The sequence below is a fragment of the Poecilia mexicana genome, unplaced genomic scaffold (genome assembly GCF_051168715.1).
Source record: "Poecilia mexicana isolate PSO_F unplaced genomic scaffold, ASM5116871v1 scaffold_3, whole genome shotgun sequence".
Lineage (NCBI taxonomy): Eukaryota > Metazoa > Chordata > Actinopteri > Cyprinodontiformes > Poeciliidae > Poecilia > Poecilia mexicana.
In genome coordinates this window covers 30,982,459-30,999,962 of record NW_028263372.1, presented here as the reverse complement: position 1 = coordinate 30,999,962, position 17,504 = coordinate 30,982,459, and the positions used below count along the sequence as shown (strand labels likewise).

Here is a 17,504-nt window from a genome sequence, read left to right as displayed (position 1 = left end):
ACAAAGATATTTTTTATAAAGTTGTTTTCAGGTTAAGTGTGACAAAGATTACCTCTCTCTGTGACTAAGTGTATCTTATGTAAAATTAAGTTATTCCTTTTGCACAAGAACCTTTTGTGCTTATTTTTTATTTATTCATCTTTATTAATTCATTGTTGCTTGGCAATGGGCTTAATGTGGTTTTGTCCGCTATTATTCGAGTTTACAATTTTTAGCTGTTTTCTTTTAAAATTTACATCCAATTTAGCTCTATACTGGGGATCAAATCTAAGAATGTGAATAATTTGATCAAGAAGAATATGTTATTGCTAAGATTGGGCTTGACTCACTATTCCAGTGTGGAAAGATTATATAATATGCAGGTTCAACGATTTTAAAAACATGACTAGGTTTGAAATTTTGAATTTATTTTGTATTATTTCTAACCAACCTTTTCAGGGTGTACCCTGCCCGTCACCCAGGCCTATGCACCCCCCGTGTAAGGAAAAAACTCATACACACGGCAATCCAAAGTTGTTCTTGGGTGCGTGTGTGTGTACGCGTGTGTGTGTGTGTGTGTGTGTGCGATTGTTTATTCTGTGTCTGTGTTGCCCTGCGATGGACTAGCAACCTGTCCAGGATGTGCCCACCTTCTTGTCCAATGATTTCTGGAGATAACCAACAGCCCCCTCATGACACTGCAAGGCTAAGTGGGGTCAAACATGAAATTGGTAGACCAATAGCAGAATTTTAAAATATCTTCTTTTACACATGCCCACCTGTTCTTGAGCTAAGAACTGATGTAATATTCCCAGTATATTTAACACATATTTATTCAATTTCTCTGAAACTTCTCAGTTTAAATTTAGGCTACTCTAAGAAGTGAGCTTGCGTCTTGGTCGGGTTGTGTGAGGGAACTCTTACAGTTCCTTGTAGGTAGAAGACCAGCCGGGTGAGGAGAAGGAGAGAGGCTTATCATGTAGTAAGAGGCACTTTAAGAGTGTCAACATGTTCCTCCTGTCCCTGGTCACTCCACTAGAGAGTAGAGTGTGCTGTGGCTCCATCTCTTCAGACGGTGAAATGTCACTGCTACCAGACTCTGAGCATCATGGCACGATTTGTAGGAGCTGTTTTGCAACTGTGCATGCTCAGCGTTTTTTGGGGGGCTTTATTTTATAAAAGTTTCTTCTATGGTCATATGATATAGTCTTTTTCATGATGTTTGAATTTTCAAATGGTCTAACTTTATGTTGAGCACATATGGAATGAGTAGCCTCTTTGTTTAAGTCGTTACCTTGGTACTTAACAAATTAAATGTAATTTTGCTTAATACTGGTACATTCTGTGTGAGAGTTTAGTTGGATTTTATGACATGTCATTTCCAGTCACACTCCTTCACAGGGATCTGAGGTGAGCTCAAAAATATGTTTTTTTGTTTTTTTTTGCCAACTTTCCTTTCTTGTCCAACTGTATTTATAGAAGAACACTCCTCAGTATCAGGGTTCCACTGCATAATAAAACACAGTAAATGGATCCTGGCTATGTTTGGCTGGACTGACCTCCATTAAAAGGTAACCACAAGAATGAAAAGGAGAAATCGGGAGATTCCTCTCTATACTTCTCCACAAACATGTAGTCACTCTTATATGCAGACAAACATGTGCATGTGAGTCAGCAGGCACACTATAAACACACGTAAGCTGTGTCCCAGTTCAGGGGCCGCATCCACAGAGGGCTGCATTTGAAGGCGGATTGCATCCCAGCGGTTGTCACTTTTTTCAAAGCTCCTCCATGTGCAATCCAAAGACATGTTCTGCTCTTCACCTGGCAATATAGGAAGCATGAAAGAGTTTATTTGGTCCATAGTACTTCACAATAACTGCTGTGCAGCTTTGATTGTTAGAATATAACAAATATTATACATTTGTTGTCTGTGAAAGAAAAAAAACTCAAACTGTTTTGTATTCCATTTAAACTCAATGCATAATCAGGAACTGGGATTTTTTTAGACCAAAGAAGCCCAATATATATATAGTTTTTTGGTTTGAGGTATTGTACTAACAACCTAGTTTTTATTTAATCGAATTTGGTTCAATTCAGTTAAATTCATAGTGCCAATTCAGAACAAATGGCACCCAATTTGGGTTACAAGATAAACAGATCTAATTCAGAAGCAAAAATTTAAAATCAATTAAATCAAATAGTCAAATCATATATAAAGATTCAAGTTCAATTGCATAAATTTTAATATGACCATAGTTGTAATTGAGTCCAGTCAAATTCAGTTTATAAAAGGAGATGGTAAAAGGTTAACTATCTAAGAAAGCCCATTTGATTGCACTGAGTTATTGATTTTGCATCAATTCCTCCTCCTGAGCAAACATGTGATGTCTGTAGGAAGTCTCTTTTAACATAGGAAATCTAGAGTAGAACCTCACTGGAATGAATTGAGGAAGCAACAGACAGCACAAACAGACTGATTCAGGAGAACTTTCTATATTGGAAGACATATCGTTGTCCCATGTGTCCACAAAACGTATTACTCTCTCTTGCTCATCTAGTCTATCAGTGGCCTCTCTCACCAGCTCCAATATACACCGTTGTGATAATGTTTGGATTGCAAACTTTGGGGGCCAGACTTTCTATCTTCTGTAACCAAAAACCTGTAAAGTTAATCAATGTTGACCGAAAGGAGAGGAGCTAACTCTGAATGCCTGCCCATCTGAATCTAATGTAAGAGTTAAACACATTTAGTATTCAGAGGGTAATGGAGATTAAATAAATCTAAATGCTAATTTTCAAGTCATATGACTATGTAATAGAGTTTTTGGGTTTACTCACTGTTTCTGTGCTTCGTTATATAATTTAGTGTTATGTAATGTACTGTTTTTCATATGCAGAAATGTTTGACTATTTTTTGACTAAGTCAAATGCATAAATGTTAGGCCACATACGGTTTTCCAGCTGGGTGATTGCGGGTTTGGATAACTGCAACATGTTGAAGTGTTCTTGGATGAGATGCTGATTCCCTCTGTCTTTCACACAGCACTCACTTTTATTGTCCCCATTACACTCATTCACTGCTTGATTTCTATGTTATAATTCACTTTTGACAAAAAGCATTGACTGACAAATTGCAGTGTAATTTACTGCATTACAGTTTTAAAATGCATTAGTGTAATCCTTTAGCAGTTCCAATGTAAAATGTCAGTGGAGGACAACATACAGGTGCATCTCAGTAAATAAGAATATAATTAAAAATATATATATTTCTTAGAGCTACTCTTAAATCTTTCAGGTTTCCAGTTGGAATAATAAATGACGGCAGAGTAACAGACAGGACACAAAAAACAGTCTTGGTTCCATGTCCAAATGTCTAAAGAAATGAAAAGAAATGGGAAAAATATTGACATCAGTTGGTTGAGTTTGTGGGAAAATCAATAAAAATGTAGAATAAAGGCCTTTATACTTATTTCTTTAAAGTGATTATTGATCAGAGCTCAAAATCATGTCTCATTTCAACTCATGAGTTTTGGGTATTGTTAGATGACTACTTTTTTAATGATATTCCAATTTAGGCAGTATGGGAAGGTTTTACACCTTTAGATTCTGGCACGAAGTACAGATAAGGTGCAGAACTGGACTCTGCCAACATGCTATGGAGAACTGTAATTTATTCAGAAGCAGGAAGCACAACAATATGCATAAAATGTCTTGACACGTGTTAGCATTTCATCCTTTGAAATTTTACTTGTCCTCTTGGGTTTTCAGACTTAATATGAGCAAGCACAGTGGTGCCAAGGTCTGTCTAAATGTAACTGCACATGACAACACGTTGGAACAGTAGATACCCTTTTACTTTGAAGAATTCCAATTACTGTCTGTGTCCTCCGTACATGCATGTGTGTGTGTGTGTGTGTGTGTGTGTGTGTGTGGTATAAAAATAAGACTGACATGACTTTCAGTTGTTAATGTATGTTTATATGCACTGTCTTTGACATGACTTTCAGTTGTTAATGTATGTTTATATGCACTGTCTTTGTCTGGGGTTTTCCTGTAGACTGTCATCTAAGCACTTAAAAACTCCTCTCTTCTCTCGATAAGTGGCTATGTAATGTGGACAGAAAAGTTTCAATACTTTGACTCAAGGTGGTATAGATTTTGTCCATAAAGAAATGCAGGAGAAGGAGCAATTTTTTCACATTTTATTGTGCTGTAACAACAAACCTCAGTGTATTTTATTGGGATTTTCACATTTGGGGAGTGAAATCTTTTCCCGTTCTACTCCAGAAAACATCTAAAGCTCAGTATGATCAAATATTCATTCATTAGAGATTCTGAGTTGCTCTTACCTCTGGATCTTGACCGAGCCTTTTTTAGCACTTGAATATGTTTTGGTCCAAACCATTCCTGTAAGTTGAGGGTCATCGTCCTGTTGGAAGGTGAACCTCCACCCCAATATCAAGGGTTTAGTGTCATCCATCTTCCCATCAAGTCTAGTTAGCTTCCCTAACTAGGTATTGCTAGAGTGCTGAAGAAAATCCTCCACACAGCATGATGCAGCCACCGTCGTATTAGACTGCAAGGATAGTGTGTTTTGTGTGTGCACTCAGCATTTTGCAAGTAAGCCAAAACGTTGTACCCCATCATGGATTGTAGAAATTGCAAATGGGGCTCTGGATGGTTCTGCTTAATTCCGTTCTTGCCCAGCCTGTCACTTTAGGTGGATTGCTATGTCTTGGTGGTTTGTAGTTCTTTCATACTCTTTCTAATATTTAGTGATTTATTGAAAAATGCTTTGTCAGTGGATGTTCAAACTTTTAATAATTTTTTTGTCATTTCTTTTACTCTGCCTGAAAATTCTGAACAACTTTGTACATGTTAAGTCGTGTAATTTCGTTAATATAGTTTCACATGTAGTTTCAGTTTTGATTGCCAATATTTTGGCTTACATTAATCATGATTTATCATCAGTTTTGGCCTTTTCAGTTCTAACCTACTTTTTTTATGAAGATTTATTTTTGTTGTATGTTTATTATGTATGTCCTTCCTGTTCTGGCCCGTCTTTTCTCATTTTTATGTTCTTCGATGGATAGCATGCCACAACAAGCATTTTCTGCTCTGTTTACAAGACAAGAATAAAAGCTTATTTGCTTCTATCCCCCAACCTCTGCTTGAGCTTGAATTGGGTCCTCATCCCTCAGCCACACTGCTCAGTGGCAGTGTGATTCTGTACAGCAGCAATTCAATGGAAACCCCTGAGTTATTTACTTCAGCACACCATGAATGAACTAAAAAAATCAATACACATCAGCTGCACAACAAGGAGGTGAAAAAAAAATGCAATTGCAATCTTCATCCTTAGTAGAGATATATTTATTACTTATCTCTTATTTATGTGGCATGGCTCCTCAGTTTTTATTTTAAATTATGGTTGTTCCTAATATTAATTTTCAACAATACTGTTTATGGTCTAGTTGAAAATGAGATCAGTGAGCCAGTGTACAATGCAGAACTGTATATATTGCAGTCTGTTTGGTACACATAATTTATCATAAATCTTGATTCAATTAGCAAGCCAGTAGAGAAGGAAATTTATTTTCTGACGCTCAGACAATAGCATTTTCCTATTGTAATTAACCCTGAGTTTTGTTTTATGGTCCAAACCCAAATAGATTCCTTGTCCACCAACATTGAATTATAGGATGCAAATAGGGATTTAGAAGACTAAGCAAGTAAGCCTATGGATTGTTTTTCCACGATTAGACTGTGTACATACATACATACATACAGTGTTTGCTTTCACTACACCAGTGAGCATCAGGAAAATAAATAAGGGAAAAATAATTAAGCAGCTGTCAACAGTTTATCCACCGAATGTTAATCAGTGTTTGTCCAGTAAAAGAGTTTGTGTGTGCATGACTGTATTTTTATATATGAAATGTTTACTCTTTGTAAAGACAATGTGACATTTAAACAATATCAAGAACTTACAATATGAATGACACAAGTACTCACTGCGGGACATTCTGGTTCAACTTGCACAACAGAACTTTCCAATATCTTTACAAATGAAAAGCTTGAGGTGCATATGTGTGACTTGCACCTCAAGTCACACATCTGATCCATTCACAAAACAGCTGTATCTATAAAATCGTTGGTTGTAAACCCAGGCAAGCAATGGAAAAAAAAAGAAAACATATAATCTACCCTTCAATGTGTGCATTAGAGATTGTTCTACATGCATTAGGTTCTGTAAGTGGATACATGATTTCAGTAATCTTCATGTATTCCTTTTTGTCTTTCTAAATCAAGGTTTTACTGGGACTTGACCATGCTGCTGCTAATGGTTGGCAACCTCATCATCATCCCCGTGGGCATCACCTTCTTCAAAGACGAGCACACCCCACCCTGGATCGTTTTCAACGTGGTCTCAGATACATTCTTCCTCATGGACCTGGTCCTCAATTTCAGGACGGGCATAGTCAAAGAAGACAACACAGAGATCATCCTGGATCCCCAGCAGATCAAAATCAAGTACTTGCGGAGCTGGTTTGTGGTAGATTTCATATCCTCCATCCCCGTGGACTACATTTTTCTAATAGTGGAGACCCGCATTGACTCGGATTTCTACAAGACAGCGCGTGCTTTGCGGATTGTACGCTTTACAAAGATCCTCAGCTTGCTACGACTCCTGCGACTGTCTCGACTCATTCGTTACATCCACCAGTGGGAAGAGGTAAGAAAGTTGATGTTAAAACTGCAGTAGGACATTTTTATAAAAATATGTTTTTTGTATATTTGTTAAAGCTGTCACTATGAGATGATAGTGTGTTATGAGACATATAAATTGTAAAAATATTGAGCTCCTCTACCTCCTCCCTGTGGTCCTAAGACCATCTGCAGAAATACACCGCTCCTGGTCAGAAACAACCAATCAGAGCCAGGAGAAAGGTCTTAGCACTGACAGTCATGCTCGTGTATGTGCTGCAGCTGTACCAATAGCGGAGAAACAACTTACCTTACGACATATTTATCCATCGTCAATGATGGGCATGCTAACTAGCCTGAGCATTCACGCTTGTTCTGTTGTGGGGAACTAGCTGTTGCGTAGCAGAGAGGGAAGGTGAGGGTGTGAGCAGCACATATAACCAATCAGAGTGCTGACAATCAGAGTGCTGACTCTGATTGGTTGTCTCTGACCAAGCAATATATTTCTGCAGATGGCAGTAGGAAGGCAGAGATGCTTGATTTTTCACAGATTATGTGTCTCATAGTATACTGTCAGGGAATAACAGTTTTAACAAATGTGTAAAAAGTATCTTTTTATAAACTGCAGCTATACACTTTTTTATTAATTAATTATTGCCCTGCTTTCTTTGGGTTTCTCTGACTATCAAAGCTTAGGCTAATTACAGTGAGAAACATTAACAACTACGATTTGACAAAGGTAGTCAAGATTATGTTTTACTTCCTAAATTTAATTACAATCTACATAGTATTCATATCTTGGGGTGCTACTGCACGCACTTCTGCTGTGTACCTTCTCCACCTTCCCCCCAGGAGGGAAATATGGATAGAAGCTGTTTCTGATTGCATCCCCCCTTGAAAGGGGTGAAGAGACTCTTTTGCTATAAGTGAGTTACCAATAAGTTGATGAAGCTGGGATGTTGATTAGCGTTTTACCTCCATGTGGCCATCCAGAGAGCAGTGGGACCACAGACCCCAGAGAGGCAGTGCTGCAGTACAAGCATGATTATAATTGCAGAAATAATTAGAAAAGTTCCCATTGCTCTCTTTGGATGGATTGTTGTTTAATCTCCTGGGTAAAGGGTGCAAAGCAACGTGTCAGAATCCCATCTTGAAGTCAACAACAATGCACTGAATTACATGATTTTATTTGACATTAAAGGAACTTTTGGAACAGTACAAAGTAATGTTGGGTGTTATTGGAATTAAACCATTTTAAGGTGGAGAACTCAGTAAAGTCGGGTGGCATCTTGCATGTGTTGTGAAACCATGCGCAGTGGGAAATGTGATAATTTGTCTTGCTATTTTTTTTTTATTTCAAAATCAAAGTGGTAAGTTGAGACTTTAGGTTTAGTGTCTAAGGATTAGTTCTGGATAATCGGAGTGCAAAAGCTGAATACAGAAGGTATTTTAGCAGCTCCCCTTTACATTATTTATCGTGCACAAAGCACTATTTTTAGTAACAAATTACATTGTGCATCTTCAAGCAAAGAATCAATTTATCACATGATTTCTTCAATCTATTCCAGCAAAGAAATTAATGAAATTACCACCTGTCTCTATTTATATTGATTTTTATGCTTGAAATTATTTCCAATAACGGTTTAAAACAGATCTTCAATTAGATTAGTGAAATTACTTTATTTTTTTTCACTGAAAAAAGAGAAAAAGATGAAGTAATGTGAAATAGCATTTTATTTGAAAACCTACAATTTCTGTGTAAAGAAATTGACAAATTTAAAACAAAACAAAAAAGTATAAACCATGCTTTTTAAAACCCCTTAGCCTGAAACGGAATGCCTGCTTGCTGTTTTTCCTTTGTATTTTCCAGGGTTGAGGGTTGTGGGGTTTCAGCAAATTGTTTTAAGGGAATTTTTTTGTACCACTTTAGAAAAGCTCATGTTTCCTCACAGCAACCACTTTATTTTTCCTAAACTAAAATTTTAACTTGCATCTTTTATGACAGTTGAATCTATTTTGTTTGTATTAATATTGATAAAATATTTTGTTATTGGTGACAACTGTTTTTATTTATTATTTATATTGTGTGTTTACTCAAAAGCATTGAACTCATACTCTTACAGTGAGAGATGCCATCAATGAGGACAGAAATTGTGAGAATAAATCAAGTGCCGTAGATCATAATAAACTTTTATCTTAGCAAAATTAGCCATCAAGGTACCAAAGCAGGTGAAAGGAACAGAGGGAATTGGTAAACGGGGGGCAAAGGGAAAGAATACATAAAGACCAAAAAAAAGCTTCTAAAGCTTATAGCCTGTGCTTTTGTTTGGAGGTAATTCTTTACCTCTCAGGAGAAATTTTTTGTTTTAGAAACAAGGCTAAAAGGACGTGAGAAGACAAAGGTGAATAATTCATGTTCACGCCATAAAAATACAAGGACATTATAGGACATTGACTGTGCTGCCATGTTCACCTGCAGCCACACAATAAGGTGAAGGGGCATGTTTGTGTGTGGGGGGGAGGGGAGTGTGCTCCATGTGTGTTGTGTGTAGAAGGATTCTGATGAATGCTGGTTAGGCAGTCATAGTGAAAGGTTGGCCTTGTCTCAGCACCATAACACTCCACATGCAACCTTACTGAAATGTCATCTCTCACTGCTGAATAGATTATCGCCAACATCACACAACCTGCCTGACTTTTTCACTTTTCCTGTTAATGCTGCAGACATACACTCATCCAGGATCCAGATAAGATGGTCTGATTTCATTTACAGCAAAGATTGTGTGCATTACCATTCAAGAGTATTCATACCCTTAACATAACTTTTTCACATTATATGAAAAAGTGACAAATTTGAAACAAAATGAAAAAGTAAAAACCATGCCTTTTAAAACCCCTTAAAATATAACAATTTGTCATATGGCAACCAGAAGCCCTTCTGCCTTTTTAAGGGGGATACATGTGATAGTACTTCATAACTGTGTGGTATGTGTGTGTAAAGGACCTATATTTTATTCGCTCTTCAAACTAACTTATTTAAGCAAAGTTGATATTCTAATTTATTGAAATGTACCTGTAATCATTGCATTAGTTTCTGACATATTTTCATAAAAAGTGTTCCAGTCCTGTTTAGGCTAATCATTTTTGGCTTCACATCCTCACTCAGAGACAAATTGTGCCAGTAGGACCTGCAGCGTGCTGCTCTGACGCGTCATAAATCTGCTCCCTAATCCCTTGGGGACAGTTAGCTAACTCACACACGTAGCACTCGGTCACAGACCCAGTACAAGCAAAATAACATTTCCAGAAGATAAAAGGGTGTTGATTCCCTGTGACGTCTCCATTAAAAAAAATGTTTTAAAATTTCCAGTACAGACTAATAATTTGCGATCTTCTGCAAAGCTGACTTTCAATACATTAACTCTTCACGTACGTATGCATACATGATGCGTTGTGTTTCTTTGCAGGTTTTAGTTGGGTGTGTTGACACTGGCGCTGTAATTGCACGTCCTCTGAATATGCTGCACTGTAGCCAAGAGGCTCAGACATGTTGGCACACAACCACCAGCTGATGAAGTGTCCTTCGACCTGAATGTTGATCCCTAAACTGCTCCCTTGAGTCTTCTCAGAAAAGAGCAGTGGGGACTGCAGAGTTATATCTTCATATGAATCATCAGCACTGACGCTGCAGCTCAACTGAAGCTGGTGACGATCAGGATTCTACATTTAACAGAGGGCAGTTAGAAATCAAGACAAGTCTAAGATCCTTCACAGGATCTGAACCTAAGTATCCTTCAGGATTTTTGAGCAATTAAAAGGATTTTTAAAGCTGCAGTCCTTACAAATCAATCATCATCTTTACCTTCTTTAATCTGATCACCACTGACACAATCAGTAATTTTTTTTTTGCATAAGTAAAGTAACACCCTGATCCCCCGCCAGCTCGTGAAATCTTCTTACACGTCCTTTTCTATCACGGCCTCCATAAATTAGCAATGATGGCTGCTGTTCCCTTCCAAACCCTCTAGATGTGAGGGTTTTTCACACCCTGCGAGCTGATAGAACGTTGTTTACAAACAAGGAGGTTTTAGTGGTTGTGGCTTCATGCCAGTGATAACACTGTCATGCATAATGGCGTTCAGCATGGTGTGCAGATATTATCAAGCTCGAGCATGCAAACACACAAACACACACACACACTAAACAGACTGCCATTACGCCTCTCCTCCGTCTCTCTCTCTCTCGTCAGCTTTGTCTTGTCACTCTTCATCGGGATAAAAACAAGACTGTGACCAGATATTCTCCTCATTGGTGTTGCTGACTTGGGTGAGATTAGTCATCTCGTTAAATCAGACGTAAGGCAGTCCACTAATGACTAAGCTCAGAGGGGTTTCCTTGCCCGAAGCCCACAGCACAAACGTTTCGACTGGCCAACTCAGTAAATGTTGCCTTAAGCGAGCTTTTAGAAAAGTTTGCGTGACAAGACAAAAGATGGAGGGAAGAAATGCCGATGGATATGAGAATAGTTGGATTCTAAAAGAGAACAGCATCACATGACAGCATGTCTCATTACAGAACTTTGAGATCAAATGTGCACTTCCTCCAATCCAAAATTGGACTGAATTGTTGTAAAAAATATCACAAACACAAAAATTATCAGAAGACGACCCTTTACTGAAAACCACTGAACATGTCCTTTGACATTTTTACTACATTTTGTCAGACACCAATAATGAGGTCAATGTTTTTAACTGAGACTCAACCAATTGAAGTTTTCAGGTTAGTGAACAACCTGAAAACGGTTGTTCACTAAAGACCCAATCTTCTTGAGATTTACGCATTTTAAAATAAGAATGATCAAAATTGTCTCTTGTCTCTAGATGAGCAAAGGTGGTAGAGAGAAGACTGGCAACTTTAATTGGTTCTAAAGGTTCTTTAAAGTATAGATTTGGGGGAGTTGAATACATGTATCCATGTGCCAAGCTACTTTGTTCCATGCTACTTCATAAAATCTCAATAAAATACATTGTGTGTTGAGATTTCAGTATGACACAATGTGAAAAAGTAAAGGTATCAAAACTTTTCACAAGCTATTTAGTTGATGATACAATGTTCAGTAAAATGACTTCATGTGTTTGAAGGATAGCTTGAGCAGCACCTCCCATTTGTCAGCATCAACATAGTCATTATTGATAGTTGAGATGTGTGGTGCTGCTCACCCAGGTGTCTTTGTGCTTCAGCTATGAAGAACCAAACAAAACATTGAAATGCTGCTCTAAAAGTCCACTGCGTCCACAGAGAGAAATTGAAGCGCCTTTTGTTTCCGCCCAGTAAATCCATACAAAAATATTTAAATAAGGAAAATCAGCTAATCAGCTCCCCACTCAGTGACCCATTACCTTAGCCAAGGACTGGTCTTTCACAGATAAGAAAAACAGCAATAATAGACCTAATGGGCTATTATTGAGTTGACAATGAGGCTTTCCAGCTACAGTGACAGCTCCTCAACACTCTGAATGAGCTTTGTGTGAATACCCACAATGGACTTGCTTAAAAAAAAACTATTACATCCCGATATGTAATCCAGCGCAAACCCATTGCTGCATCCCTGTTTGGAGTGGAGTCAGTGGGTTTTGTGATTTGAGCCCTCCAGGCCTGTTTAGACAGATGATGGAAGGGTGTTCCCTGTGGTCCATTCCCAGGCCTGCTTCTCATTCTCCACATGTGTCTGGTTCACAGTGACAGAATGCATGAGTGTGGCATTTACAAAGAGGTATTTACAGTTGGAAATCTAACCCCTGACTAAAGTCTGCTCCATGAATCCACCATTACACTGGATGTTTGAAATTAAAACTAAGGTATACATGAGTTTATGCTGTTTTTTTGTCTTCTTCATTCTGAATGCTAGGGAAATTTAAAAAAAAAAAATGATGAGGACTTTCCTAACTAACCATGTGAGTATCGTCTGACAAAAGTATAGGAAATGCAGCTAAATATAACATATTTTAATTTCTGTGATTGTCCCTTTTGCAGACATTACAGATGCAGAAGTTCTAATTCAGAAAGGTAGAATATTGCTTTAGAATTTGAAATGTCAAAATAACAGGTTGTAGTCTATGTGTGAAAGGCCTAACCTTTTGTTCAGTATACCGTTGCCTCAAGGATTTTGTCAATTCTTGGAATTTTGTGTAATAAATCGATACAAAGAAGTGGAAGGAATCGAATGCATGGCTTTATTATGTTTTTACAATCAGAAATAGGAAAGCTGTGCTGTGCATTAGTATTTAGCCACACTGAGCCAATACTTTCTTTGCAGGTCTTTGAGTATATGGCCACCAGTGTTGTGCTTTCAGAGAGCGATTTTACTTGCCCAACCATGGAAGGCATCTGTGAACAATAAACTTATCACCACAAAACTAATTGGGTTTAGGTCTGAGTTTTTTACTGAGTCATACGGTTTGACCTAAACCATTCCATCGATGCTCTGACTTTGTTATTATTCTGTTCTCCTACCTGAGCTGTGAATCCTTCCAACTCCTCCATTGCCATAAATCTCTTTGCTTCAGTTTAGGCTGGCTGTCTTGTTGTGTTTAGTTTTGAGTGGTAGCAGACTCTTTAGACATTGGACAAAAGGGGGTTTTCTGGAATGACACTATTTGCAATTTAACTCTACTTCTAAGTTTCTTCACAACTTTATATTTGAACTGCGTATTGTGTTTCTTGATCTGTATGATGCTGTTTGTTCACTAATTTTCTACAACAAACACAGATGACAGAGAACAGATGATTTATACGTCAATTAAATTACACACAGATGGATTCTGGTATGGCTTCTGAATGCATTGTGGTTGCTCTGCATTTTGTGGACTGAATACAAATGCACTCCACACTTTTCAGTTACACAAAATCATACTGTTTCCACTTCACAATTAGGCATTATATATTGTGTCTTGCCAAAAGAAGATCATGAAACTGCAGTTCTTCATAATTTTTTTTCTCATTTGACCAGCGGATGGTGCCAAGGTGGCAAGTGGCAAAATTAATTACTATACTATGATGAGGCACACTTGTGTTTCTTTTAGACTAATATTATCAAGACAACACATATTGATAGGAAAATGATATAAAGACTGTGATAGTTAGCTGTTGCTGTGCAGAAATATTCTAAGTTATTTTCCTTTATATGTAAATGATCAACCAGAAACGCAGAGACAGATGGAAATATCCATCCTTATGAACACATCTGTCATTTCAAGGTTGGATATGGCAAGAGTGAACTATTATGGAAGCCATTAACAAATATTATTTTAACAATGATCTTGTAAGCCCTAATATTAATTATTTTTTGTTTAAGCAAATGTCTCATATTCATAAGAAAATGTTTTTTTATCTAGTTATAATTAGATTATCCTAAACATTTTTTTTCCTTTTTTTAAATACTAAAAACTTGCTTCATTTACTCAATATTTGTAACTATTATGAGCTCTAATACCAGAGCTCAATACATTCTGCATGCAGAATGAACTGAGATTTTTTTTTTTTAACAAAACGATTATTTACAATAATTTAAACAATAAACTGTTACATAATCAGGTCAATGAAAACTAAATAAAAACAAATAAATATTTACATTAGCAGCTTGTTAAAATTTAGTTCTCCCTGATTAGAAATGGTGCACAATACATCGTCAAAACCCCATAGCTGTACAAAAGCTCCCATATGATGAAAAGAAGAAGAAGAAGAAAACATAGTCAGGAGTACAAAGTGTTGTTGCAGTTTTGGATTTAATAAAAAGCATTGCTGGTTGTAAGAAAAATACAAATATGTGTACCAGGCTCTACACTTCTGATAACTCGGGTACAAAGAAACAACATTTAAATACACAAAAATGTAACTAAATAAAAGTCAAAACTAAAAATAGCTATGCAAAATACAGTCAAACAGAAGACGTTTTAAAGTTTTGTGGTTTCAGAAAAAAGTAAAGAATTTTCTCTGTTCTGTCTTAAAACACCATCCTGACAATCATTTATCATCATTAGCAGAGCAGCCGACACCAGATGCTGTAGCATCCCATTTTATTAACTGTGTCTGGTCAGCCACCATCAGCACCACACGTGGCATATGCAGCTATTCTCTCACCTGGACCACAATCTTCTCAGTCCATCTGTTTGCGATGACTCAGCAACCACCTTCATCCACTGAATGCCTGCCTGAGCCTCAGTGCTGCTTCATTAAGGCAGAGATTAGTTTCTCTTCCTCAGTATTAACTCATCTTTTTTTTTGTCTTGTGAACATTGCTTCAGCAAGTTATTTAAATTGAAGGTTTGTACAAACATATCGCAACGGTAGAGATGAAGTAACTAGGTGTATAAATTGGATTGGTATTTCTTTCATAAACAAATAAATGATTTTGCCAATCTCGATTGACTCAAGAACACAATAGCTGTTTTATTTGTCGTATCCTTGACGGTATTACACAAAATTACATAGACAGCAAGTTACATAATCTCAGGTGTTTCATTAAAATTTGTCAACCCCCACGCCTCCACACACCACATCCACAAAAACATAGAACGAGCCAATCAAACAGCAGCAGAGCCTGTGACGATGCCTAAGCATTTCCTGTCACAAACTGCTGTGTTGTGTCAGTGGCCTCATCAATCAAAGCTTGCCTGTTTATGCTGGTGCTAATGTTGCCGTGCTCGCCCTGTGTTCTTATCAATTAAAAGAAAGTAGTCAGCAATCCATCATCATCTATGTGCCGCCATGTTCTTTATTGCATTCTCATGAATACACAAACTGAATGCAGATAGGAGTTGTTGCAGTTGTGTTCACACATAGGTTATGCTTAGCTTTTCCATTTGCAGGTCTCTCATTCTTGAGCTTCAAAAAGTCAAACTTTTTTTTTTTTTTTTTTTTTTTACAAACAAAGAGAGTGTGCCTGCTGCATAGGGCAGTATTAGAACTGATTACAGCTGTGAATAGAAACAGAGCTTTCACCTTCCTACACCGAGACATAGTCTGGGTTACACAGCAGAGATTTGCATAGCATTAACAGTCTCTGTTTCCATAGGCTTTATTTTTCACACAATGGCAAAATGGTAGAGATCTTTTGAGGGTGCAGCTAAAATAGGCAGGTAGAAAGAGTTAGTGCTGAACAGCAGTGAGTTATTTCACCTCTGCCTCCAGACATGTAGAAATAATATATTTTGGAAATGGTCTGACTCCTTCCTTCCATCCATCCATCCATCCATCCATCCATCCATCCATCCATCCATCCATCCAATATTTATTTCCATCTGGAAATAAATATTGGTTATTATTGTCAGCATAGTGTTATTTATCAGACCAAAACTGATATGATAAAAAATAACTAATATCAGCCAATACTGATGTTAGTGCCAATATATGTTGCAACCCTAATTTTTGCCCTTTTTGTTACTGTTGAATCAAGAACACTGACCTTTGCAGTTTTGGACTAGGAACTCATTGCTCTGACGGTTCAATGTTGTATAATTTTTTTCCCATTAATGAATAATGGTTCTCACTGCAGTACATTTTATGTTGTCAGAGAGCTTCTATGAAAGAGATTTCTTGATTCTCCAGATCTGATAACAATTATGCCTGTTTGGCTAATACAAGAAAAAGTAGTATTTCAATTAATTTATGGTTTATGCTCACAAACTATAATTGAAATTGGTATGAGGATCATAAAGTGTAACAGAATAAAAAAAGAAAAAAAAACACCTTTGTATGGGTGTAAAATGTATTAAGAAATAACAGACTAGTTTAAAACACATGTCCAACTTTACCCCAAATCCATCTCACCAGAAGTTTTTGTGTGGCCTTCTAGACTCAAGAAATACAACTTTTGAGGTAACAGCTGTGTGCTTAAATAATATTTTATCGAACAATTCAGTAATTTTTAACTGTATTCTGCTAAATTACATAAATATGTAAAGATGTTCAAAGTTATTTAATTTTAAAAAATTCTCATCAAATGCAGACACATCTGTTTATTAATATTTTAACAGTTTGGTAATGGGTAGATTTGTCAAGTTTCTGTCAGAACCGACTGAGCTCCTTTAAGCCTCTGCTGGTCATTCATAACTCATCAGTGGAGCTGGCCGCAATGGAGATCCATGCTGGTTTAATGGACAGAACTTTTATCACTTTTTCTTACTGACCGTCTAAAGTGCTTTTTATACTACAAGTCAGACTCTCTCATCCACACTCCCAAAAACACACACATTCACATGTACAGGCAGATACACAGGAAGTGGGCATTAGACTGACAGTCTTCTCATAGTAAGACAACCGCTCTTCCCTTGAGCCGTCCCACATGAGCTGTATAAGTGAACTACTAAATGGTATGTAGTGGAACTTGTATAGACAGCCATACATAAAATTGAAACATAATTTGAAAAATATGATGCCTAGTCACCGACAGACGCTCCAGCTTAAAGCAGACCTTTGCTTTCCTTTTTTTTTTCTCCTATTTTCAAGCATCACCACCCCTAAAGAAACAACACATGGCTGAAATCCAGTAATCTGTTATGTTGTCACACACCTCAGCTCTATCCAACAGACAGTGTGTGTCTGTTAATGGTGAGAACTGATGTGTGCCAAATGTCTCCCTAAATTGTGACAGTCCTGTGTGCTTTGATTCAATCCCGCAGCCAGTTAGTCGCACAGACCATCTGTCCTCTCTAAGTTATATTATGAAGCTGTGAAACCGGCTTACCCTTTAATAAGTCAAACAAATTGGCAGTGTTACTACCTCACTTGGTGACTCAGAAGCATAGTTTGACTTT

The 17,504-nt window shown here is 37.3% G+C and overlaps 1 protein-coding gene across 1 annotated transcript in view; it reads left to right on the top strand.

The window, feature by feature from the left end:
• hcn4 (hyperpolarization activated cyclic nucleotide-gated potassium channel 4) overlaps positions 1-17,504 on the top strand; it is a 67,804-nt gene that overhangs the window by 14,247 nt on the left and 36,053 nt on the right. Inside the window, exon 2 of the mRNA XM_014994343.2 lies at positions 6,295-6,718. Within this exon, the coding sequence (XP_014849829.2) occupies positions 6,295-6,718 (424 nt within the window). The remainder of the gene's footprint in view (positions 1-6,294; positions 6,719-17,504) is intronic.